Source organism: Pungitius pungitius, chromosome 19, assembly GCF_949316345.1.
Source record: "Pungitius pungitius chromosome 19, fPunPun2.1, whole genome shotgun sequence".
NCBI classification, from domain to species: domain Eukaryota; kingdom Metazoa; phylum Chordata; class Actinopteri; order Perciformes; family Gasterosteidae; genus Pungitius; species Pungitius pungitius.
In genome coordinates this window covers 7,508,836-7,533,478 of record NC_084918.1, presented here as the reverse complement: position 1 = coordinate 7,533,478, position 24,643 = coordinate 7,508,836, and the positions used below count along the sequence as shown (strand labels likewise).

Sequence of the window (24,643 nt, the reverse complement as noted above, 5' to 3'; positions counted from 1 at the left end):
TCGTGGTGGAGTTTTCATGGTGCTCATGTGGAGGTGTATTTTAAAAGGAAACAAACATAGATGGTTACACTCTGTACCCCACACGCACTTGAAAGTCTGTAAAGCCGATAATATCACTGCAAAGTGTTCCGACAGAATGTAGTCGTACAACACAAATAGTTTTTCAAAGGACTAAACAGGCACATAGAGACAATTTGTATGGACTTGATGAAATAAAAAAACATGCATTTTTGTAAGTTTGTGTGATAAAGTGAGAGCTCACTCTGAAGTGCTGCGGCACTGTATGTTTTTGACGAGCAAAGAAAAGCAAATAGTTAATGATTTATGCAAATGTTTATTGTCTGCACTCTCATCTATTGTTCTCCCACTTCCCTGCAGACACAGCAATGCACCCAGTGCTGAAGAATCTCGGAATAACAGACAAAGTAGTTTCTTTCATCACAGGGAGTGTAAACGGCGACAAGGTAAAAACACACCTGCTTTCGCCAAGTGATAAATGACTTGCTCAATGACTTGCTGTTTAAGTGAAACTACCACCGTGCCTCATGAATGCAGCTCCACGCCCTCTCGTTCGCGTACATGTCCTAGTTTGAATTTCATAGCTCATATGAGCACACGAGTTGCCAGCGGATGTGGAGGGGACCCACTGAGGCGTGCATGATGGAAGGATGAAATGGCCTGTATTAATAGTGTCGGACAGGCCATGGTCAGCAGTGATTTTCGCCCTCCAGTAACTACAATCTGCTGATCATTCCCAAGCCTTGAATCAGAAGGCGCTAACAGGGGTAATCGTCCGGCTGCACGGAGGTGAAGGAACGGGGCCACAAAGAGTGATTTGGCGCAAACAACAAGTGTGTATGAGAGGGATGCCTGCAGGCTACGTTTGTCCCAGCCCCTCCATTGCCTACAACCTAAGCTGTCTCGGGTTTAGCTAATGCGAAGTGACAGTAAAAAGACCCTGCGCATTTGTATGGGAGAGACACAGAGCAGGGGGAGACAGACAGAGAATATGTGTGTTTGATTGTGTTTTCCCTGCAATTAAACACTGGGTGCATATGTTGCTGCTTTCCCCAGAGCTTGGATTGCCTGCTGGAGTCGTGTGTGTGTATCCTGAGGAAGTTGGCTTATGCTGATCCATCTCTGAGGCACAGTCTGGCACATCGCAACCTCCTGCTCCTAACACTGCTCAGGGGTAATTCACGAGGCAACTCATTAACTAACAGCTCTACACGTTGTGTTGTGTGGCTCAGGGGCACAGTTTCCAAAAAAACAAAAAAAAAGCTGACAAGTCACCCATTGATGCATAGCTTTTAACCATGTTGTCACACTGCAGTAATTGGCATATTAGTGTGATGCAACTGGTTGCCATGGTGCTCATCTCTGCATAATTTGCAGCTAAATTATCAGCCACTTAATTTAAATTGCAGCATCTTCATTTCCTTTTTATAGTTATAGATTCAGCAGAAATCTGTATTTATGCAGAAAAAATGATCCAGGTTGTTGTGCTTTGCGTTCAATGCCCAATTTCAGTGTTATTATGTGAACAAATGCCTGGTATGGGGTAGTAATCTCATAGGGGCTTTCCAAACTTCCACTTTGTAATGGGATTTAAAATATTTTCATATGCATTCGCTCACAAGATCCAGAGTGGTGGTTGTTCTGTAATTTGTCTGTGATGTCTTCATTATAGCATCGTTGATATTAAAGGAGAACAAAGGCAATGGAAACGAGATCGCCGTCCTAATGAGTTTACTGCTATTTGACGAGATTGCCAGCATTGAGATGTGGTAATTTTATCTTTCCTCTTTTTGAACTTTCCATTTCCCAAAAGACATGCAAATCCATTCAATATTTCTACCTGCTTTCTGTATGACTCAGGTCAGATTCATGCAATACAGATGTGACGCTCACACCGTTCTCCCTGCCTCTGTCAGTGATGCGCAGGTAAACTCATCTGTAAAGGTTTGAAGATCAACATTTAACATTGAGCTGCACTGCAAAAGAAACGCAAGCGGGTTTACTCTTCTCCCAGGTACAACATCCCATTCCAGGCAGCGACTCATCATGCCGTCAGCCCGCACTGCTGCGTCCTGCCCTCGTCCTCTGACCTCCTGACCCTGGCCCCCGCCCGCTTCGCACTGCAGGTGGCCTGGAACACTGCATGGCATTCTGGGATGGACAACCTCATCGGAGAGCTGCATGGCACCTCCACCAGTGCCACTGAGTAAGTATCGCCTATGTTTCTCACTCTGGTGGAGAATTGTTTCAAAAGGCTTGGCATCTTGTGTTTCATCGGTCTTTGTTTAGCTCTAATGTGAGTTAATTCAAAAAGATGACAATGTGCCCCACACAGTTCCAACCGGCTTAATTACAGTAAATATGTTTAAAGCACACCACGGATTGATCAATCCACTATTATTGCTTGGGAGAAGATGACTTCTTCTAGATGACTTAATCTTCCTTCCAGTACAACTTTGTGCACACGTCCTTGTCTCTGATGATATTGTTTTGTCTTATTACCGTATAACGTTTTTCATACTGTTTTGACATCATTTTGACGGTTTCCTGGAGAATTGCTTGGTAATTGCTGCCTGCTATGATGCCTGCCTCTGCTTGGTTCGTTTACAAGTATTTCTTAAAAAAACATCTCTCTTTGGATGACTCATAAATGTCTCATCTCCCTGGATTGGTGATCAAATATGTTTGTTAATGAAGTCATTAGTATGCTTCTGGTGCAGCACTCTTGTCAGCACATCAATAGTCACGTAGTGCGCTTTGAAATATATGTGTTTTTCACCATTTACATTTTGTCCCTACAGATTTCATCCTGAGTTAAAGCTGTCAGAAGCACAGGTTATATCGCTGCAGGCAATGCATCTTCCCACTGCGCTGCAGGACTGCATCAAGGCCATCGTCACAGCCGCAGGACACAGCTCGGTGTCTTCCGCCCTCACCAGGCTGAGCCTCTATTTACTGATTGATCAACTGGCCCACCCTCACATCCCCACCCAGCGCTGCATAGACACCCTTCACTCGCTCAGCTGGCCGGCAGCAGTGACAAGGTACCCAGGATACAAATTTAACAATGGATAACGATTCCCCTACTTTTTGTCCTGTTAAGGCTGTTGAAGCAACTGATGTCCATGGTTCAATGTGCTTAGTGTGATTGTGTTGAAGGATTTTACACATTAATTAATAGTATTAATAATGCTTTTTGTAGTTACAGGGCTTGATTTAAGTAATAAACATTCCTTGAGGAGGTATGGCAGACTTCTGATATCTTTGACGTAATTTGTGCAAAGGAAATTATGAATATATTAATATTAGTTCTCTATTAAAATTATATTAAAACAGCATAAATATAAAACAAATATATAACTAACTAGTCTACACGGAAATTAAAATGTTACTAAATAAAAATGTCAAAGTTATGATTCATAAGTAATAGCCATATTTACACTGTTCAATGTTGTTTTAAGTATGTGTTTAATAAAAAAAACACATTCACATTCAGTATCCTAGACAAAAAATAAAGTTCAAAGTTATTATTGAGATTTTTTCTCTTTGACCATGCTCTCTTCCTCTTGTTCTCTCTCCTCTCTCTCACTTCCTCGCTGCAGGTTTCTCCAGGTGCTTCCAGCCAGCGTTGAAGATGAGAGGTTGCTAGTGGGCATTGTTGCCTTTTTGAATGTCTACTTCAAACGGATACACACAGAGTCTGCATCGGACCCAGAAGACAAGGACCTATGCTGGATGCTGCAGCTGCTTCTCAATCAGGTACAAACATTTTACCCCACCTCCACGTAGGAAAGGTAGCATAGGTTTTGCCTTGAAGGACTACTTAAGAAATATTTTGAACACAAATTGGTAAACTTACACACGGTTGGGATATAGATGATAAACAATTTTCTACTAATGAGGGCTTTCGGCTTTCGGCAAGCGCCTCATGATACGATAAGCATCACAATATAAGTTTCAAGACGCAACATTTTAAATCTCAATATATTGTAAAAATAAGGCTGAGAATACAACTTCCTGTGTACCACCTGATAGTCGATTACGTACATCACATATTGATGATTCAGCAGAGGTGTTCAGAAATATGTCTCACTAAACACAACTTTACAAAAATGCCCTTCTCTGCCACTTGATTTGGACACAATACATTCCTAACTGCAAACTCCAAACTGTAGACTGCATAAACATCGAATGAAAAGTAAAGTAGTCGTGTACAAATCCGTACAAAAAAGTATCTGTATGAACTATTATATGTACTACTGTACTGTAAATTACCTTTGGGCTGTGTGTGTATGAGCTTGTAAAATGTGTGTGTGTGTGTGTGTGTGCATCTAGCTAGTAATCTGGTTAGACTTTTTCCTCTCCAACATAGAGGGTTATATACGTGTAATCAAAGCTTTAATCAATCACATGCCGGCAGACAAGCCAAACGTATTACTCTCTCTCTTAACAACAGAAAAATAGTATCACCGCCTTCCACCTCAGACCCGCAGAAGAGATTATTTTATCTGAGCTCTTAAAACAAAGTTGGATTCATATTTCAGCCCGAGGAGAAAAATCACCACCCTGTTTTTACGCGGAGAGCTACTTTTAGGATTTAATCAGTCTCACCTTGGTTTTTTCATTAACGTGTGTGTAAACAATAAGCCCTCCCCTGGCAGCCGACTCAGATTGAATGCCTGGTAGGGGTGAGCAGCTCTGCTTTGCTTTGACTTTTCCATAATTACTGAGCTGTTTCAGGCACATCTGTCGCTCTCAACACTTATATTATTAACTCTCCGTGTGCACTGCTCAACAACAAAGTCTGCATAATTTGTTTCTTTCACATCAGAATGAATGCAGGGAAAGGGTGGGTGGTATGAAGAAAAAGTTGAGAAACCAGTTGCTAAAACAAACATTCAAAGGGATGAAAGTTAATTAAGGAGAAGAGCCATTATCACCTTAAGAGAGGATAAACTCTTAAGTATACAAACATAATAGTCCGCAAACGTAAAATCCCAAAACAAACAATTAGAGAATTGTCGGTGCTCTTTCCTCTACGACTCCTTCAGGAGACGGCGTCCATTCTTAATCTGCTGCTCGGTGTGGAGACCCAGGCCTCAACTCCGGGCCCAGGAGGACCGGAGGAAGTGAAGAACCATGTGAGCCAGAGACTGCAGAAAGAACTCACCAGCTTCTTCAACATCTTACTGCTCCGACTCACACAGACCGCCGACAGGTAGCGCCTTACTTTCATGACGGCAAACCAACTGGTTTAATCACTTGGAACAACAAAAGTGAATGCCGGACGCATACAAGCCAGAGGCTAATGCAACATAATTGAAATGCTAATCGTTAATGCTATCGTGTCTTTTCTGCTTCTCGTCCACCCTGCCGTCGGGCTCGTTTGTTTGTGGCCGCGCTCTTCCCTCGCTCCGTCCAGGCGGTCTCTGGCATTAGCCGGCCCTTTCAAGAGCCAGCTGGCAGTCCGTTTGCTTCAGAGCCTGAGGGTCTCCGACGCCCCGCGTTTCTATGGCCTTCCCAGCCTGGGGAGAACACTGCAGGGCATGGTCCGCCTGACGGCGCAGCCCGGCTGGAGCTCCTGCTGCGCTGACCTGGAACCCGTCTTGCTCTGCTCCAAGTATCTCAGCGGGCTATTAGAGGTGTGTGTGTGTGTGTGTGTGTGTGTGTGTGTGTGTGTGTGTGTGTGTGTGAAGCGCCGCGTCTTCCAAAGTGTGCATATGCACCTGCGTTGCGTGGTTATATGAAGGCCTTCCGCCATCTTGTTATAGAGGAGATTGCCTGCAGAAATGAATAAAAAAAAGAAATATGCACAGTGCTTTCTGAGGAATTAATGAGATTTAAGCAAGAATGTGGTTTTGGGACACGCATTTCAATAAGTAACAAATCTCATTGATTAGATATGCCGCACTGTGAAAACGCTGGTGAGATCAATCAGCCTCGCCTCTTCCATCTGTCTGTGCAACAGTCCATAAAACAATAGCACAAAGCGGCGTACACCAGCTTGCGCAGCAGTCCTCAGCGCAGAGGTGTGTAAACTTTTTTTAGATTTTTAATTTGGAATGGAGGCCCGGTGGAATACTACAATATCCAGGCTCCTTCGTTTGGTATGTTCTGATGGGCAGCTCTCACGGCCGTGCATTTAGAGCGCGTGATGATTGCAGGTTAATTTCCTCTTCAGTCATGAACCCCCCGGCGGCTGCGTTTCATCTCAGCGATAACAATCCCATCTTCTCAAGCCTCTGACCCACCTCTCACCTCATACTCCTGCCACAGCAGGGGGTCCCGAAAGCTCATCCGGCCTTGGGCTCCTCTCTCTTCATCCTCCCGTCGGTGCAGTTCCACGCCATGATGGCGCATCAAAGCAAAATAATTAGTCCCAGTTGTATTTATTTTTCCTTTTGGATGCAGTGAGTGGCATGACAAGCATACAGTAATGACTAACTCGGCAACCGATAAGCCAAAAACATGAAGCCGCATGTCAAAATGCTACTTAGTGCGCCAAATCCAAAGAACATGCGGCTCTGTTAGCCACGTGCCAAATAATAGAAATAAATGGGAAACAAAAAAAACACCTTTTTGCACTGATACAACGTGTTCCCTTTCTTTCACACAGGTGATCTCATCATTTTATGTCGAGTGGGGAGGCAACTCGATGTCCTTCATGGGAAAAGGTGTGACCAAGAGCGCCGTCATCTGCTTGCTTCACCTGTCCCATGAGATGAAGGCCCGGAACGAGGACGAGGCAAGTATCGGGCATGTTGGTTCTGCTGTGAGGCTGCTGCTTTAAAGGAGTCCTCCTAAGATGTCCGAACTGGCACCGCAAAATTAACTACAACTAAGTTTTGTTGTTGTTGTTGTGTTTTTTTTTTGTCCGCATCAGGACTTCATATCCCAATGGTCTTTGGGGAATGAGGCGGCTGCCGAGGAGGCCGGCGTCGCTCAGCTCGGTTTGGCCTGGCTCGTCCCCCTGTGGGTCGACCGTGACCAAGAGGTACGGACAAGCGCCACCTTCTCGTTCTCTTTGAAGGCCTCGTGATTCAAACGCATAGAGAAACCATTCATGTGCCACCCCAGTGTTCAGCTGTTCACTATTCATTCCTCAGCTGCACGTCATAAACTCTTTCCTGTCATAGAAAGAAATGCGTTTCATTTTGGGACCAAATGAAACCGTGAGATTTGTGTAAGAGCTCGCAGACAAAGAGAAGCACATGACAACGAGTCTCACACGAAGTTGACTCAGAGTTTAATGATATAAGCTTGGCCAAATGCACATTCATAATACTGTCAATATACTGTATGTCTATCATGCATTTTCACCTACATCCTATTTTTTTTTTTTAAATGTCTTCCCCATTCCTCCTTTCATCACAGGTGAGGTTTGCCAGTTTGGGTTTAGGTGCAGCTCTGTCGGCGGTGCCCAGCGGCTGCCAGGCTCTGTGTGCCAGCTGTCAGAACATCAGCGGAGGTCTGTGGGGCACGTTGCTCAACATCCTGCTGGATCAGCAGGAGAGCAGCATGGTGCGCAGAGAGGTACGACGTCAGCGTTGTTGTAGTGTCGTCGTCGTTGTCGTCGCCGTCCTTATGTTCCTTGTTTCACAAAGGAAGTAAGTGACTTCCTTTTGGAGGTCTTCTGGGCCAAAGTGTGGAAGAGCACAGTGTCTGTTTTTTTTCCACTTACCGAGTTGATTGACAAAAGCAAATTTTCTTGTGTTCCCACATCTTCCACACACTGAACAACATATTTAGGAGTAAAGCCAGATTCACTTTTATTTTATCTAGGGTCACAAAATGTAGCTGGAGCTTTATGTATCACCAGCAAAACACAGGCAGATGGCGCTGTTGCTGATGCAGTTTAGCTTGGCCCAGTGAGTATACGGCCCCCTTTTATGTGTGTGTGTGTGTGTGTGTGTGTTTGTGTGCAGGCTGCATTCATTCTGCAGAACCTGATGGTGATGCCAATGCCTGCCAACGCAGAGAAGGCCAAGGACTCCCACTGGCAGGTCAGCAGCTCTGCCAACCAGTTAAAAAGCTTTTACAGCCCATGAAATGTTTTCTCTCTCCCCTTTCTTACAGTTTCTCTTTGTTTCTCCCTCCCGTCCCCCTCTTGTTGGGCCCTGCAGGGTACTGACCAGAGGTGTTTCTAAAATTGGAGCTCTACTTGTGCCCAGGGCTCCAGCGCTCTAATCTAAAATCAGTTTAAGTTTAATTCTGTATGAAAACACCAGGAAAAATATAATTAATTTAAGAACAAAGTTTGTTGTTGTCCAAAAAAGAAAAGGTTCATCCAGGCCGATATGCAAGTCATCTCATGTCCAATAAGGATTGTTTAAAAAAAGCAGTTAATATTTAAAGTTGTAAATATAGATAGTGAAGGTTCATCCAAAGTTAAGCCCAGCAGGATTGTTCCTTCCTCTTTGTGCTCAGTCCTTTTTCTCTCCTCTCCCCTCTTTGTGGACTCATCCCTGGATCTCCATTGACTCTGTCCTCTTCTAGCACCCGCGTGTCCATGATGAGGTGTCTGGTGTGTCTCTAGTGGGTCTTCCAGCACTCCAGGCTCTTCTTTACCACTGTCAGTACTTCCAACACGTGGCTTTCTCTGCCTCCAAATGTTACCTCGGCAGGTACACATTCAACCTGCAACCTTGTGCCGGCACCACCGGTGGACCCCATCCTCAGGAGAGCAGTTCTCTGAGTATGTTTTGTTTGTTTGTGTCTTTTTTATCATTCATCGGTTGCTTTTCTAGTGTGTAATTTGTGTGTCATTATGTGGCGGTCTAGATTCTGAGAATTCTCTTTGGTTATGGAGATGTGACGCCCCTGCCCCAACCACAGACTCCAGCAGACCCTCCAGCTCCCTCTCCACATCCAGCACTGTGGTCAGTAGGCCCTTGTGTCTTCAGACATGCACACGCATTCACATGTTGGCAGTAAAAAGCTGCATTGAGTGAGGCACCCTGCAGGCTACTATCTTCACGTTGTCCTATTACAGACTGGAGGTTCCGGGCCACACACCCCCAAGGGTCCCTCCCCATCGAGCGTAAGCAGACTGATGACTCAAGGTATTAGCGCAGAGGGCTGTGTGTCTGTGGGTGCAACATGCATTAACAGAGACACACATTATGGTTTACCGTATTTTCGCGACTATAAGGCGCACTTAAAATCCTTTTTTTACTAAAAAAACGGCGCGTGCGCCTTGTAATCCGGAGCGCCGTATATATGGCTCAATTGGTTGATCCATACTGGTTAACGAGGATCCATTGGAGGGAAAGTCTGGTGCCAGCAGCCGCGGTAATTCCAGCTCCAACAGCGTATTGTAACGGACTGTGTTTTCATGTTCTGGAGCGGCGTTGCACTTTACAGAGTTTTGGGATGGTCGGTGAAGGGCGCACAATGTGACGTCACTCATCTTAGTGCCACCTATGGGGACGCGGGAATTGTTGTTGTTTTGGAGCTCGATGGTGTGTTTTTGTTCGGCGTAGGCTACGGCCGACAGTAGCCTGTTTCTCGACAATAAAACCAGAAGATAAGCACATTGTCCAGAGATTCATTAGCGAGAGTCGCTACAGTATATTAAAGCTCGTAGTTGGATGTCGGGATCGCGCTGACGGTCCACCGTCTGTCCCAGCGCTGCCTCTCGGTGCAAGATGCACCAAAGCATTTGCCAAGAATGTTTTCATTAATCAAGAACGAAAGTTGGAGGTTCAGAGGTATTGTTAATATCCACATTAACGTTTGAACAACGTTTCCATGGGAGTGAAGAGTTTTCAGAACGCTTAATAACGTTTGATTTAGCACTGCCCGATCTAGTGGATGCATAACGCAGCCCCAGTCAAACGTTTCACTGCAGTTACTTCTATGCGCCTTGTGATTCGGTGCGCTCTATATATGAAAATAGTTCTAAAATTGGCGATTTATTGAAGGTGCGCCTTGTAATTCAGTGCGCCGTATAGTCGCAAAAATACGGTAATTACCTATACCACACACTAGGGCTGCACGGTATGGCCAGAAATCCATATCACGGTGTTTAGAAAGATTCTGAGGGTATGTGACTGTATTGCTTTTTCAAGTAAACACATGAATTCATTGACGCCAAAAAGGGCCGCCAGCCTCCCGATCAGCTGTTTGCCGCTCGCTGGCCAACTGGCTTGTAACTGGCTGGCCAGTTAGCTACTTAGCGTGTTAGCTTGTTGTGGCTGCTAGTGTTGCCACCAGAGGCTCGACAGATAGAAATTGTTTTCTAAACCGACGTAACTTACGTCAGATTTTCCAAAACCCTCCAAACAGACACCTCCTCTCCTCCTCCTCATCCTCCTCCTCCTCTCTTGGGCACAAGTTGTGTTGGTGCAACTCTGGGCTCTCGGTGTTCCTCCTGTATCACTTTTTTTCCGTGTTTTCATGTAGCCACAGAGTTACTTCTGTACCCAGCATGCAGTTTGGCAGGTAATTTTTTATAAATGTACAATTATTACTGTTACAAATTGTTTATGTGTCACAAGCTGTTGGGTTGTGGTGTTTTACCCTGTTAAAGGTTGTTGTAGGTTATTCATTGTCTGTATAAACCATGACTCAATATCAACACACGCAAGACAAGTCGCTCCGACCACAGTGCGCTTTGCCTGTCATACCACGCAGCCCTACCACACACCACCATATTGTTCTCTTAGGAAACACAAAATCTCATTGTATTGTTTTTATTATAAACACGAAAACAATGTACATGTAAAAGCAAGTAGAACACTGCTCTGTATTCGAGCTCTTTAATGTGGTCACGTACAGACACGGCGTGTGAGCCACTGCGGAGGTGTCTCTATTAGCTGTCTATTGACGCGTCTCACAGGTCAGAGTGACACAGAAGCCAGCGACTCGCTGACCTCCCAAGACTCCCGACAAGGCGAGACCTCGCCACTGGAACTCGGTGTCATGGTAACTGCCGACCTCATGACAGCCCACTGTGGCCTGCTGGCTAACCTGCTGGCCATCCTGCCAGACTTCACCCTCACGGCCATCGGACACAACCAGCTCCTCCGAGCGCTGGCCAGGTGAGAGGCCACATGCTCAGACACATTCTCCTCCACGGTGTATCTTCCTGGTTGTGTTCTGTCGGCTGCTGGAATTTTTTTTAGTGTTGATTAAAAGTGTATTAGTGGAAAATTAATCAATTGTTTGAGTTGTAGGTAATAATATAAAATAATTTGTGGGGGCAGAATGTTTTTGCAGTACAAATAAAATTCATGAAATCAACTGTGAGCTGTGGTTTTTAAATAATTTTTAAACGATTATTTAAATACATACGGATATCATCTGAGACTTTGTCTAATTGTGACTCCAATCTACCCTTCAGCTAACTTCTTACAAATACACACATTTTGCATAATCTTTCCTTTTTAGCCTGCTAGATATTGGGCTCATTGAGAAATGTCTGACTGAGCTGAAGACACCCAGCATCCTAACAGGCGAGAGAGAAGACATCAAGATCCAGGTGAGGAACACTGGGACAGACAGAAAAAGTTTTTTTGTAAAGACTAACCACAAAAAACGTGGGTTGGAAGAGTTCAGTGAAGCGCTAGGTTGTCTGAAAGCACCTTGAGATTCCTGGGTGGGTGGAATATTTAAAAAATGTATTATTGAAGCATAACCTTGTTTTTGCTGCTCTGAAAATGTACTATTAAAATAGAATGCTTTATTCTTAATATACATCTGTTTCCATATTTCCTGTAACCTTTAGCTGCTCAATATATCTGCTTGTTTGCAACTAGTTGATTTGTAATGATGTCGTCCTGTGTGAATATGTGTGTCCAGTTTGTCACCCTGCTGCAGTTCCTGTCCAGCTTCTCCAAACTGCTGCGGTCATGTGTCATGGTGAGCAAGGAGCCGATTGGCCGGATGGACTTCCTGAAACAGCTTTTGACTTCTCTGGTAGCTGTTCTCATGTTGGATACCAAAGGACTAGGTCAGAGCCTTCATGTTAAGCTTAAGTTGAAGTCATGAAAAAAAGATCAACGCTGCCTCTAAAGCAAACTCCTTATTAGACATTTCTCCAACTCCCCCTGCAAGACGTTCTACAGTGTGACCCGTGTGAGGCATAAAATGTGTGAATCACTCGCCTCCCTCTTTTTTTATAGACGCAGGGACCCGGGACGTGGTGTGCGTGTGCTGGGCAGACGTGTTTATGCTCCTGGCTACTCTGGTGAGGAGGGACAGCTCGGCAGCGTACCCATCTGTCTCTGCTGCGCTGGGGAGACGCTGGCGGACATTTGCAGGTACACAGATTCTCTGCTGGGTGGGGTTTGTGTGTGTGTGTGTGTATGTGTGCGCATTGGTGTGTTCGACAGAGTAAGTCAAAGAGACCAAATTCATTTTGGTTTAAGCTGCCAAATTAATTTCTAATTATCTCTTATGGATCATTTCTCACTATTTATAATGATAGATTGTTGTCTTTTTGGTCACATTAAGCTGTTTAATTTAATTTCAAAAGCCCACAACGTTTTGACAATAAAGATCTCGATGAATGAGATGAAATTATTTTTCCCCTCAAATTTACAAAGACTTATGATCGTCATTAGGGTAATTATGCTGATTGCAGTAAATCACTAACCAGCCAAGATGAGCATTTTAAGTATTGTGCAGCTTTAATTCTTGTACCAAAAAAAAAATCCTTTCTGTGTGTATTAACTTTCCCAAACAGATGCCGGGATAAGATAATTGCACCCTGTCCTTACGCTACCGCTACTCCTCCATCTCATCTTCCTTTGTGATTAATGGCGCTGCAGGGGAATGTGATGAGTCCAGTAAAGGATGAACGCTGAGCCTTTGTGCGTGTATTTATGCCTGTGTGTACTTGTTTATGGCAGCTGGGTGTTCACGTACACATTAAAATGATCAGTGTGTCCCCCCCCCCCCCCCCCCCATCCGGCAGTACATACTGCCTCACTCATGGGCCAATATCTGTCAGCAGATTTAGAGAATGGATTTGCCATTTTGTCTCTTTGTGATTCAGTATATTTACTCTATATATATATTAGTGCAGTGAGATCAACTCATTCTATACATTTTTGTATTTGTGTCTGCAGGAACATTATCCGTGTGTGTGAGTGAGAAGTGTCCGGACCCTTTCCTCCACACAGTGGCTCTGCAGTTCCTCAGTGCAATATTCACCGCGGAGACGGCCCGTCTGGGAGCAGATGTCCAAACCTCAAACTCTAAACCTGCTCCGGCTCTGTCTGACATTGTGAACGGTCCCTCAGCCAGCGAGCTGTGTGAACTCCTACTGAAGGTACGTGGACGTGGGGGCGTCTAACCCTTGGTACAAGTAGAAAAATTAGAATTGTCACCGTGTAAATGTGTTTTTTCACCGTGTGCCCCTTTCTCTGTCGATGCCAGAGTTTTGATAAGAGGACCCTTAGGGACCCTCTAAAGACGCAGACGGCCACTGCTCTGATGGCACTGTTGGCCTGCAGTCCCTCGGCTCAAAACCACGCTGCCAAAGGTAATTCCCCACGCCGCAGCTTCTTCTGCCAGTTACTTCCTCTGAGAAAATGTCGCTAGCTTGTCTTCTGGTTCCACACGGGAAACGCCGCATGAATCTTTTAAAAACCGCCATGACCTGTTCACCTGTTCAAAAAAAATATTTTCTCTAGCTGGTCTAATTGACAGCTGTGTTGAGCAAATGAAGCAAACTCACTCCCAGCTCCACCTGGAGTCTGTTCGACCCGGCAAAGCTTCCCACCGCAGAAAGGTGAGCCAGACACTGACTGGAATTATCCCGCGTCAGCGTTTCTGTGTTGCTCTGTGAAATAACGTGAATTCAACTTGAATGTTTTTTTTTTTTAATGATTATCTATGTCATTTCTCTAGTGTTTTCAACCTACTAGACAACAAATTGCTCTGTTGTTTTGTCATCAGGAAGAAGGCTGTTTAAAGGAAGTCAAGCTGACTGTGGAGATCCTAAGGAATGCTCTTTATCGCAACGACGAATGCAAAGTGAGCCTCTGCCTCTGTCTTTATATTCTCCCCTGCTAATTGGTTTTTAATGGGACCTCAGAGTACCAATGCTCTGCATGTAAATGAGATTCCCCTAAATGTGCATGGCCCTGCAAGTTTAGCTCCTTAAACCCTTGTAATGGCATTACTCACGGAGCGTATTAGCTTATTTTCATTTTCTAAGTGGCCTTTCACTGGTGGAGACTCTGGATTGAATATCCAGGGAGGCTCTGCTGCAGTATTTAACCCGCAATTATTCTCCCACGTGTCTTTTCCCTGTACATTTAGGAAAACTGCAAAACATTTTTATAGTGATTACCGCCATCTGTGTTTGTGCTGTTGTATAAATCAGAGTGTCTCAAATGCGTGATGTGTGCTGCTGTAATCTTCTAAATGTCTGCATGTTGGTCTTAATGTGTGTGTGTGTGTGTGTGTGTGTGTGTGTGTGTGTGTGTGTGTGTGTGTGTGTGTGTGTGTGTGTGTGTGTGTGTGTGTGTGTGTGTGTGTGTGTGTGTGTGTGTGTGTGTGTGTGTGTGTGTGTGTGTGTGTGTGTAGGTGGTGGCCACAGATGCTCGCCTCACACTGGCACTCCATGCTCTCTGGCCTTGGCTGCTATTGGATGACCCCACCATGGAGGCGGTGCTGGAGCTTCTGTGTGTCTATACGGCCAACTGCCCCGGAGGTGGGTGTGTGTGTGTGTGTGTGTGTCTCATGTGTTTGTGCAGGCACTGTGCCTGGCCCGTGCCTGCCCATCGCCTCTGACTGCAGTTAGCAATCTGACTGAGTCACACTCACTTTACACTAAGAGTGCCATTGTCCTCTCCAACCACCACTGAACAACATTGTTTCTCGCTGGGTAAGACCAGCTCGCCTGCCAGTCACAATGCGCCCAGTGTCAGGATCCAGGGCTCGAGCTGCATGTCTGCCTCACTGTACCACAGCGGTGGGAGATGATGAGGTGGGAGCACAGGACATCTCTGTTATTGGTATTCCAATCCGGCAAATGTAAGAGTCGGTGATGTGGAATTTTGGAATAGCAAAAGGACTTGCAGAATGAAGCTTTTTGAGGTAGAGAAAATGCTAAATTCACGGGGAGGAAACGGTGGGGGAAATGTAACTTTGATAAACGGCTCACGGCGCCTTTGATCTGTTTCGCGTGTGATCTAGTTGTGCAATGGAAATCGGTTTCATCAGCGGAGGAAAGGAAGTTTCACGCTCAACGGGTGTGCGCGTGTGTGTCTCCGTTTGATTGGCACCAGTTCCTCGGTGGGCGCGTGTGCTCTAATCTGCACTCTCTCGCTTTAGACCCCTCACAAGCTCAAGCTGTGAGGCACCAGAAATCAGTGAAGTCTGGGCACAGCATTTCCCTAAAGGTTAACGGAACAGCAGGTTGTGCTCAGGCTGCATGCAGACAGGCTTAGTGTTACACCATCCGGCCTCGGGCTAGTTCCCTCTCCTGAGACCTGCTACATTTCCACCGAATCTCTCATCTCCAGGCTGCCTCCTTCCTCCAAAGTCTTAGTGTTGTTCTCGTCTCTGCCACACACAATTTTACGGGCATTTTTGAAAAAGGCGCAGAATTTGCTTCCGAAACCCCCAAAAAAAGACCCATCTTTTATCAAAATGATTGTTAAAAAAAAAAGAAAAAAAAAAGAGAGAGAATTTGTGGGAACCCCAACGTCGTTGATGTGGATCCGTTATAAAGCAGGCCGCCCTCGTTAAAGCTTTCCCGACAGGTAATGACATAACCTCAGGCGGACGTCAGCACTCCCCTGTTGGGTGTTTCTTAACATTCCGGGATCAGTGCTACCAACAAGCTGTCAACCCCTCCAATAGGCAACATCAGTCAGGGTCACACCATGTGTTGTCGAGCTTGTCTTACGCTTGTCATTTTCTGTTTGTCTGTATGTGTTCCGCAGCTGCAGCAATTAGTCATGCCAGTTGTACAGATGTGAACGTGGTGCAGAGAGAGAAAGCAAGGGTTTTATTTGGACGTTACCTATTTGAGCTCACGTTCCTGAATAGCCAAGTATCTAAATTTGCTGCGGCCGTAGCCCGAGGCTGAATCATCATTTCCCTTCCCCGCTACACTCACAGCCATGTGTTCTCATCACCAGTCAGTGTGTTCGCGATAAATAAAGATGAAAGTTCCAGAGGCAAAGCTACCTGATGCTTCACCGGCTACGGCGAATTCTGTCTTTCCACAGGAATTACACTCCTCATCCTTTATGTCACTTGGCTAGACGGCTTATAGAGCCGACACGCCGTGCACGCAGTCAAGCAGGGGTGTTTGGGTATCGCGAGCAGACATCTGTGCAGGCGGTCTTTATTTTTCGCTGGCTGGACGGCGAGCCGGCTTTAAGATAAACAGCAAGAGGCGAGCGGTTTCAACGGGAAAGAAGAGAGCGTTTGTTAAACTTTGTTTGTGTCTGACTTTTTCTCGGTGTTGAAAACTGCTACCACAGCTGCAGACTACTGTTTTGACCCCTTCTGGCTGATGGGCTGCCTCGTGTACTGGTAGTTTGAATCAAAAGGACAACAATAAAACTTTTTTTTAAAAATCTGATTATTTAAAGAAATGTTTTCTTCTTTTTTTTGTTCCTACCAGCATGCAGTTGCGTTGGCGGCGCTGGCTCCGGTGCTGCAGCGGGATCTAAAGGCACCCCGAGTGCCTCTCTGATGCACTCCGTCATGAGGCTGGCCTCGGGCGTCGCCCCAGAAAACGGCTCCGTCCAGAAGCTGTCCTTCTCTCTCCTGGCTAACCTGGCCATGTCCCGCGACTGCAGAGGCCTCCTGCAAAAGGTAAAAGCTTGCTACACAGCGACGAGGTCCAGCCATGTTCTGCAAACATGCTGGGTATTAGACGGTGTCTGATTGCTCAGTGAGAGAATCTAAGTGATGGATTGTTTTGTCAGAGTGAGTTCCAAGTAATGAAAGAGCATCAGTTATTTCCCTAAATAAGGGATGACTTGTTTCGGAATTGATCTGGTCAGACGAGCCAATTCAGCAGTTTAAGTTCGCGAAACTGGCTGCAAGAAACAAACTTACAAGAGTGTGATATGCCGGGTTCCAAAGTAAAAAGCTACTAGCTATGTGTATATAGCTTATAAATAAACGTGCTTCTCCCGCTCTTTGCTCCTACAATATCTCGCCATATATTTTCTTTAGTGCGCAGAGACTCTCAACGATGCTTCACTTTCTGCCGTCCTCAGAATAACTTCCTGCAAGCCTTCCCGTCGGTGCCGACGCCCAAGCCGGGCGCAGTCAAGGCCACGGGCGCCGGCGGGGGCCCGCTGGGCCCGCTGGGCCTGTGGCTGAGGCTGCTGGTCAGTGTCTCGTCCGCAGAGGACGGCCAGCTGAGCATCTTCAGGGTGAGCGGAGCGTTGGAACTGCTGGGCGACCTGGCACCGCACCGGCGCCACGCGCTTCTCACCCTTCACAACCTCTGCTTCTGCCCTGCCAACAAGCAGCACGTCCTCACCAACGGTACGGAAGGGAAGCGGGGGGCGGGGGGGGTTCACTGAGCTCAGGATAGTAGTTGCCAATATTTTTGGGTATTTCTTTCTTTTTTTTTAATCATGTTGATTGTTCAATCTGCTCTGGCATCGCAGATTGAAGGCGAAAAATGTGATATTTAATATGTAGTTCAACATTTTGATGGACACATTCATTTAAATTAGTAGGAGGAATTGCAGATGGTGAAAGAAGATTGATGATTGTAAGACATTTAGATGAACAGAGGAGAGACTAACAGATTGTAACACCCCCCCCCCCCCCCCCCCCCACTACAACGTCCCCTCTCCCCCGTCTTTCAGTCTTAGGCCCCAGTGGGTAGATTATTGTTTCCTGTGAAAAGATCACATTTCCTGTGTTCGTTGTGTAGTATGATCACATTCGGTTTGTCATTTCTTTGTGGAAACGAATGACCACATTACCCTTTAAAATATATTTACATTAAGCTGTAAAAATAAACAAGGCACAGGGGAATTACACATATAAGTGGTGTGGTTATCAATTGCATCCAAAAGTATGTATATGTTTTATCGTGTTAAACTGTTTTCTATTTTGTGATTTTGATAACTAAGAAGCCCTTTAAATGGTGGTCTTGTCATTTTGAATCAAACAATTTCTCTATTCTGCACGTGGCTGTCTAGCTGACAGTTGACAGGTGCCTCTGATTATCTGCATATCTTTATTTCAGACAAAGCCACGAAGGCGTTACTCTGCTGTCTGAACAGTAAGGAGATGGAAACCCGCTCTATGGCAGCCTCTGCACTTTGGGCGTTGCTCCATAACAATCAGAGGGTACACACATGCATGAACACACACACACACGCAACCACCAAGCAGTGCAATCTCTTTTTTCCAGTTACTGTGGATTTTATTGGTGATAAATGTCAAACTGTATCTTTGAACATCTTCATTATGTCCGCTCCTATGAATGAACCAGCTTGAAATCTTCATCGAGGCGTCATACACAGAGGAAATGACCAACGCTTTTCATCTCCTCATTATAAACCTGAAGGGAAAAAAAGAACGCTACTTCCTAATGTGTCTTTGTAATTTTCCCTCAAAGGCTAAGACTACTTTGAAGTGTCCCTCTATTCGGTTGAGAATTGAGGAGGCGCGTGCCATCTCTAGAAAGGGTATGCATTTATTCACTTTGATGAAGGCACATGGGTACCTACCCTCATGCTGAGTTTGAACATCAGGTTTTGCATTTCCTTTTGTTTTACAAAGCTTTTTTTTTCTTTTTTTCTATCAACCACAGATGCCGAGAACAAGCTGGATCCGACGAGTACCTACCTGCTGAAGTGCCTGGAAAATCTTTCCCAGCTGTTAAATAACTAAATGTATTTTTATTTATTTTTTTGTAAAATGTTATAATTGTCAGACCTTGATTCATTTTAATATTAAAATTCCATCTTTCTGATTTTAACTACTGTCTTGTATTGACTGGGTCAGTCAGAACGTGGTGGTGGGTTTTTTTCTCAGGAAGTTTAGACGCAGCTGTGGTTGAGGTGCCGCTACTCGCGTCTCGCCACCTCAGGTGATATTTCCTCCCTCCCCCCCTCCACACCGAGAACCTTGTGTTCACACAAAACAATAGAGACAGGCTACTGTCTCTGAGTCTTTTACTGAATCCATGGGAGCCTTTCAGCTAATTGGCAATATCAGAACGCTGTCATGCTTGACGATAATGCAATCATATCCATGTTCAGGAGGTGTAATGTTTATCATGTTCACCATCTCAATTTAGCGAGTTGTCATGCTAATGTGTGCAAAGTAGCACTTAACACAGCTGAGGCACGTGTGAATGTCATCAGTTTGAGGCCATGATGGGTAAACGGGAGACAATTTTGAACTGATAACAGGCTCCTGCACATCATGAATGGGGACAATGAAGTCTTTGCCAAATTGCATTGTAATATAAATGAGATATTTCAAATCTTAAAAAAAAAAAAAAACACATGCGAGTGTCACGGTTGCGCTACAGGCAAAAGTCAGGGGATCGCCAACGTCATTTGTCTCCGAGAAATGTTGAATATCCGTAGAGTGGTGCCGTAGAAACCTCATGGTGGCACTGGTGAAAAAGTGGGGGCTCATTAAGTCATTGGGATTCATCCTTTGGGACTAAAGCGGTGGACAGGCCGGACATTGTCATTCTTAGAAATCTTCAAAACCTCTTGCAAAGACTCCCGTAAGTCGATGAAAATCAACTGCAGAATTCCAGGTAGCGAGGAGGAAACTTCCTCGTGGAGCCCAACAGGCCACATTGTGCCATAAAGCTTCACCTCCCATTCCCCCCCCCCCCCCCCCCCCCCCGGTGGTAAAGGGCCCCTCTGTGTGGAACGAGCCAACCGCGTTGTACCATGAAGTGTCCCAGTTACTCAAGTGTTCCCCTGCAGCCAGAGAGCGAGCAGGAAGTGCAGCTCGGGTGCATCTCGACTCGTCTCATCAATGCAGCTTTCATTCTCCCTCGGTGGGGCAAGATGGAAGCTGTACAAAAGGACCACTGGTACTTCGTGGTACTCGTCTTTCTTCCCTTTCTGGACGGTATGGAGTTGATATTTATATTTTACTAGATGAATGAATGGCAACACTTGATTGACACTTTATTGAAAAATTGCATTTGTTGTCTCTGAAAAGTTAGCCAAATGAACGCAAATACTTTGTTGTGTACTTTCATCCGTTTCTAATCATTCATTCATAATCGGTGATTAAAACATGCCTTTATTCCGTTATTTGTTATTTTTTTCCATTTAGCTGGAAGGGAAGCTTGTTGTTTTGTTTGTTAGAATTGCAAAAACACTATTATGCTAAAACTGCCAGAACTCCGAAGGGCATCACTAGACTTTAAATCAATTTTCATTCAGCTCAGAGAAAAGACTTTGGAAGCTTGATCACCAACTATTGTCAGTTGTGTTTTTGTGTGGTTTGAATGAACTCAATTACCTCTTACCGAGTATTTGCCACAGACAGTGCTAGATGTGTGCTGTGTATAACACGTGAACATGATTTCTTAGTTCTAGTTTTAGAATAATAAAATGTAATAAATCAGCTATAGAATATATAACCCTACACATTGTTATTCCTGGTGATTTATCGGTTTACATAGATCTGCACCGTTTAATCAGCCAGGGTTTTCTAAATTTGTTCAAGATTCCAAATGAACCATAAAAATGCTCTCTATCCAGGTGCTGCCCAGCAGATGAAGGTTCCTACTGTCCATCTCAAAGAAGGGATGGTCCTCGACTGTTTGTGCCCCTGGGGCGGCAACCTCAGCATGGTGTCCTGGACCAAAGTGCCGGAAAAGCACCCGGTCGCCGTTTTCCACCCAGAGTACGGAGTGACCTTCTCCTACCAGTACCGGGAGAGGGTAGAGTTCCTGAGGGAAACGCCTATGGATGGAAGTATTTCCATGAAGAACGTAACCCACCAGGATATAGGGGTCTACCACTGCTCTGTTCAGACCTTCCCCCAAGGTCCCTGGACTAAGAACATCCAGGTGGACGACTTAGGTAAAACGTGGCAGAGAACGCTGAGGCCCCACATGAATGATCCCTGAGATGAAAGGTCACAGTTTTCACGCTTTTGTGTCTTTCGTCGACGGGGGGGGCTAATTTCCCCCGTGTCTCACCCAACCTCCCTGTGTTCACAGACGAGCCCCCGGACGAAGACGACGTCCCGGCGACCCCCGGCCCGGCGACCCCCGGCCCGGAGGCCATCGAGGCCGACGCGGAGCTGGTGGCGGAGACCGACGACAACGCGACCATCCGCTGCGACCGCGAGGACAACAGCACCGCCTCCCAGGTATTTTTGGAGAAGATGCCCCACGGCCAGGCCTGGGGCATCATTGGCGTGTGCAAAAAAGTGGACGGGGGCCTGCTGAGCGAGGACTACAGCGACAGGGGCACAGTCAGCTGTGCGGACAACCTGGACGTCAGCCTGCACCTGACAGGTGTGACGCGGGAGGACGGCGCCTTCTACCGCTGCAACTTCAGCACGGAGGGCGGGTGGCGGACCACCACTGTGCTGCTCACGGTGTCCCCCCCAGGTACGGAGATGGACACCACGCGGCAGATGAAGTATACTCATAAACGTATGTGTGGCGGTATGGGCCGGGACGGAGGGTTGACTCTCATTCTTAAAACATGGTTACATCACATGACATGACATTACATGTCATTTAGCTGACGCTTTTATCCAAAGCGACTTACAATAAGTGCATTTCCACATAGAGATACAAACTCAGGAGAGCAAGTAACAAGAAATGGCATTGGTTAATGCACTAAAACATTCCTTCAAGTTTAAATGTAAAATAATTCTGAGTCTCTGGGGGAGATTATATTTATCTGTGCGTCATTGAACAACATTGAGACTTAAATATATTGCGTCGTTCACCAGAAATATATATATATATATATATTTTTTTTTATTACTTTCTCCAATTTTCAGGTGGATTCAGCCTGTCTGTGTACATGATGTATATTTACATCGGGGCTGGGTCATCTGGGCTTATTCTACTCATCGCCATCATTGCACTAGCAGTGAAGTACAGGTAAGTTCCCACAATGTGGTTTAATATCTTTAGCAAGCGAAACACAAATATTGGGTGTGTCTATTGATCAATAGATGTAACAGGTAATACATGTTACCGATTTGGTGGTCTTCGAGCATTGAGGTTATAGGAAAAGTCTGGGGATTTACAGATTTTGAAGGTACATTATTGAGGGTTTCCTGATAAAAGATCAGATCAGTCTCAATAATTGCAAATGCACACAGAAAGACTCACAAAGGACGCGCTTATAGCAACTAGCTGCTTTGATTACAAGGGCTGACCGGAAGAAAGGATCACAAGGTTGCATCTGGGATTTCAACCTCCTGAAAAACAATCCTACCTTTTTGTACTTTGCTTGGACTTTCAGTGTAAATTTCTATTTACTCTCGTCCAATTATCCTACCAGGAAGAAGAACAGGAGAGAGGAGTACAGAGTCAAACTGCACCCGTCTCAGAGACAGGTGAGCCTCACGTTAGTCGTCATATCTACTCTTGTCTTTGCTCTTGACGCTTTTAAGGCCCTCCCTTACCTTCTCTTCAGACATGCACTCAATTATAAAACCGTCACACTTTATTAAGCACATTCTATCATCTTGAAGATCTAACCTGCTACACTGTGTTCATGCTTGCTGTCCTAATTAATACGGCTTTACATCACACACAGTGACGAGAGCAGCTTGTCAAACATCAAGAAATGGTTACTTCTTTATTGTAATCCTTATATTTAATTTGACTTAACCATTTTTATTCAATTAATTTATTAAGTCTTTGTAATGTGAAATGTATTTAATATACCCAGTTAAGTAGCGCTATTTGTATCGTAGAAAGCACGTTTCCGCCCGTTTGGACGGACATTTCCACACTCTTTATGTGCCATGCTCTAACATTGGCGACATTTATTTGTCTAACACTTCATGTACTAATATCTACCTCACATTCACAGTCGAACACCTACGTGAACGTCTCGGTGTGTTCAAGGAGCCCAAAGAAGTCAGGAGGGATCAAAAATTGCCCGGTCTATGCCAACCTAGAGAGTGTGCGATCTCACAAAGGCAAACGTAACCGAAAATGAGCCTACGTGAATATGATGTATAATGTAACATCAATGTATTCACACTCCGTCACTTCCTTCACACTTTAAGGTGTTGCGTACGTTATTTTCAATGGAGGAAATGTATCTCACATTAGTATTCAGACCCTTTGCTCATGTTCTCTCTAAGTTGTGGCCAGGTGCATCCTGTTTGCTTTAATTATCTTTGAGCTGTATCAAGAGCTTGATTGGAGTGCACCTGTGGCCAATTTCACTGATTGGACATAGTTTAGAAAAGGTCTCCCTCTGCGTGTCAGTTTTACCACACAAATTTGTGCGCGAAAGGTGAAGGGATCCGTAGACCTTTCGGAATGAACATTCATTGACAAGTGTGGGTTCTAATAATTTCTTCTCCCCCCCCCCCCCCCACCAACACGCAGTGAGGGATCACACTGATTAATATTCACACCATGGTTTGGCCTGAGTTAACAAGCTGCTGCTCATGTTAGTCTCAGAGAGCTGTTTTTGTTTAACCCTGTTCCCACTAATTAAATGTAGTATGTACTTTATAATTGCTACTGAGAAAATATTTGGTTCGTGGAAAAAAATATTTGACAGTAACCATTATGCAAAGAAAGTAAACAAAAGCCTGTATAATCACTCCTTTCACTTCCCCAACCCCCCTAAGTAAAACGATTGACAAAAGCCTGTGTAATTGCTCTCCTTTTACTTCCATCCCTCCTGGTTTCCTTTCATAGCTTGACAATGGTGTCTAATCATCTAACGGGAAAGAAAGGCAGTCACTCAGCACTGTACCGCCACTTGAGACTGTCGCTTTTCCCCAAAGGGTTCTCCGTCTAGGATAGCTGCATTCTACTCCCAGCATGCTCTTATTGTGAAAGCTAAACTCTAATTATATAATCCTGTGCTTTACAGCTCTTTATACTTTCTCTATCAACTGTTTATTGATGAATGTGTTGGTTCATTTTTCTACTTTGCGTTTTGAAAATGTAATTGAAGGAAAAAAACTTTTTTTATGATGCGCTGTATTTATTTTTGTTTGATTTCAAAGCTTGTCCTATAGACTTCTGTAAACCAACATTCAAGGTTCATGGGAGAATATGTGTTGTTTATGTGTAATGTGATTCATTTATATCCATAGAAATGGAGGCAGTGGCAGAGGCAGTAATGGATATGCAGGCTATCCTGCTAGGAAACAAGACAGATGTGGACAAGCTAGAAATGCGGAGCATAGAGGGACAATAACGTTTGCAACCATTTTCACCTTCGTTCTCTCATCTCGCTGTTTCTGGCGAAACCCGTAGAAGCTGCAACTGTTCGCTTGACTGTGACACTTTTAATGCTGTGTGTTATCAGCATTGCCCAAAACTGATGAGTGTGATTGTAAATGAGTCCCACGTGTTCTAAATAAAACCATGTCATAGCCTCTAGCTCATCGATTTCTTGTGAATAAGACAAAATAAATCCAAAAAGTCCCCCAAAAAAAAAAATCAATTTCAAGAATTCTCTAGTAAATATTACTGGTAATT

The 24,643-nt window shown here is 44.9% G+C and overlaps 2 protein-coding genes across 4 annotated transcripts in view; both read left to right on the top strand.

Moving 5' to 3' along the window:
* rttn (rotatin) overlaps positions 1-19,805 on the top strand; it is a 29,280-nt gene extending 9,475 nt beyond the window's left edge. The window contains exons 20-49 of the mRNA XM_037456349.2: positions 379-464; positions 1,075-1,192; positions 1,691-1,787; positions 1,879-1,944; positions 2,033-2,224; positions 2,820-3,062; positions 3,621-3,777; positions 5,070-5,236; positions 5,441-5,660; positions 6,635-6,763; positions 6,902-7,012; positions 7,393-7,551; positions 7,944-8,021; positions 8,515-8,713; positions 8,800-8,897; positions 9,011-9,080; positions 10,859-11,060; positions 11,410-11,500; positions 11,821-11,971; positions 12,144-12,281; positions 13,092-13,294; positions 13,402-13,507; positions 13,659-13,756; positions 13,924-14,001; positions 14,557-14,683; positions 16,610-16,803; positions 17,214-17,487; positions 18,203-18,306; positions 18,578-18,647; positions 18,773-19,805. Of these exons, the coding sequence (XP_037312246.2) occupies positions 379-464; positions 1,075-1,192; positions 1,691-1,787; positions 1,879-1,944; positions 2,033-2,224; positions 2,820-3,062; positions 3,621-3,777; positions 5,070-5,236; positions 5,441-5,660; positions 6,635-6,763; positions 6,902-7,012; positions 7,393-7,551; positions 7,944-8,021; positions 8,515-8,713; positions 8,800-8,897; positions 9,011-9,080; positions 10,859-11,060; positions 11,410-11,500; positions 11,821-11,971; positions 12,144-12,281; positions 13,092-13,294; positions 13,402-13,507; positions 13,659-13,756; positions 13,924-14,001; positions 14,557-14,683; positions 16,610-16,803; positions 17,214-17,487; positions 18,203-18,306; positions 18,578-18,647; positions 18,773-18,852 (4,106 nt within the window). The 3' untranslated portion in view covers positions 18,853-19,805. The remainder of the gene's footprint in view (positions 1-378; positions 465-1,074; positions 1,193-1,690; positions 1,788-1,878; positions 1,945-2,032; positions 2,225-2,819; positions 3,063-3,620; positions 3,778-5,069; positions 5,237-5,440; positions 5,661-6,634; positions 6,764-6,901; positions 7,013-7,392; positions 7,552-7,943; positions 8,022-8,514; positions 8,714-8,799; positions 8,898-9,010; positions 9,081-10,858; positions 11,061-11,409; positions 11,501-11,820; positions 11,972-12,143; positions 12,282-13,091; positions 13,295-13,401; positions 13,508-13,658; positions 13,757-13,923; positions 14,002-14,556; positions 14,684-16,609; positions 16,804-17,213; positions 17,488-18,202; positions 18,307-18,577; positions 18,648-18,772) is intronic.
* A 61-nt stretch (positions 19,806-19,866) lies between these two features.
* On the top strand, positions 19,867-24,544 carry cd226 (CD226 molecule). Of its 3 annotated transcripts, none has more exons than XM_037455911.2 (6): positions 19,867-20,058; positions 20,700-21,023; positions 21,164-21,559; positions 21,961-22,063; positions 22,470-22,524; positions 24,256-24,544. In XM_037455911.2, the coding sequence occupies exons 1-6, from the start codon at positions 19,875-19,877 to the stop codon at positions 24,280-24,282; spliced, it is 1,089 nt and encodes a 362-aa protein (XP_037311808.2). In that variant the 5' UTR covers positions 19,867-19,874; the 3' UTR covers positions 24,283-24,544. The 3 variants fall into 3 exon arrangements, with proteins under 3 accessions (XP_037311808.2, XP_037311809.2, XP_037311807.2); XM_037455912.2 differs by having other exon boundaries at positions 23,852-24,544; XM_037455910.2 differs by having other exon boundaries at positions 23,007-24,544.
* The last annotated feature ends 99 nt before the right edge of the window (positions 24,545-24,643 follow it).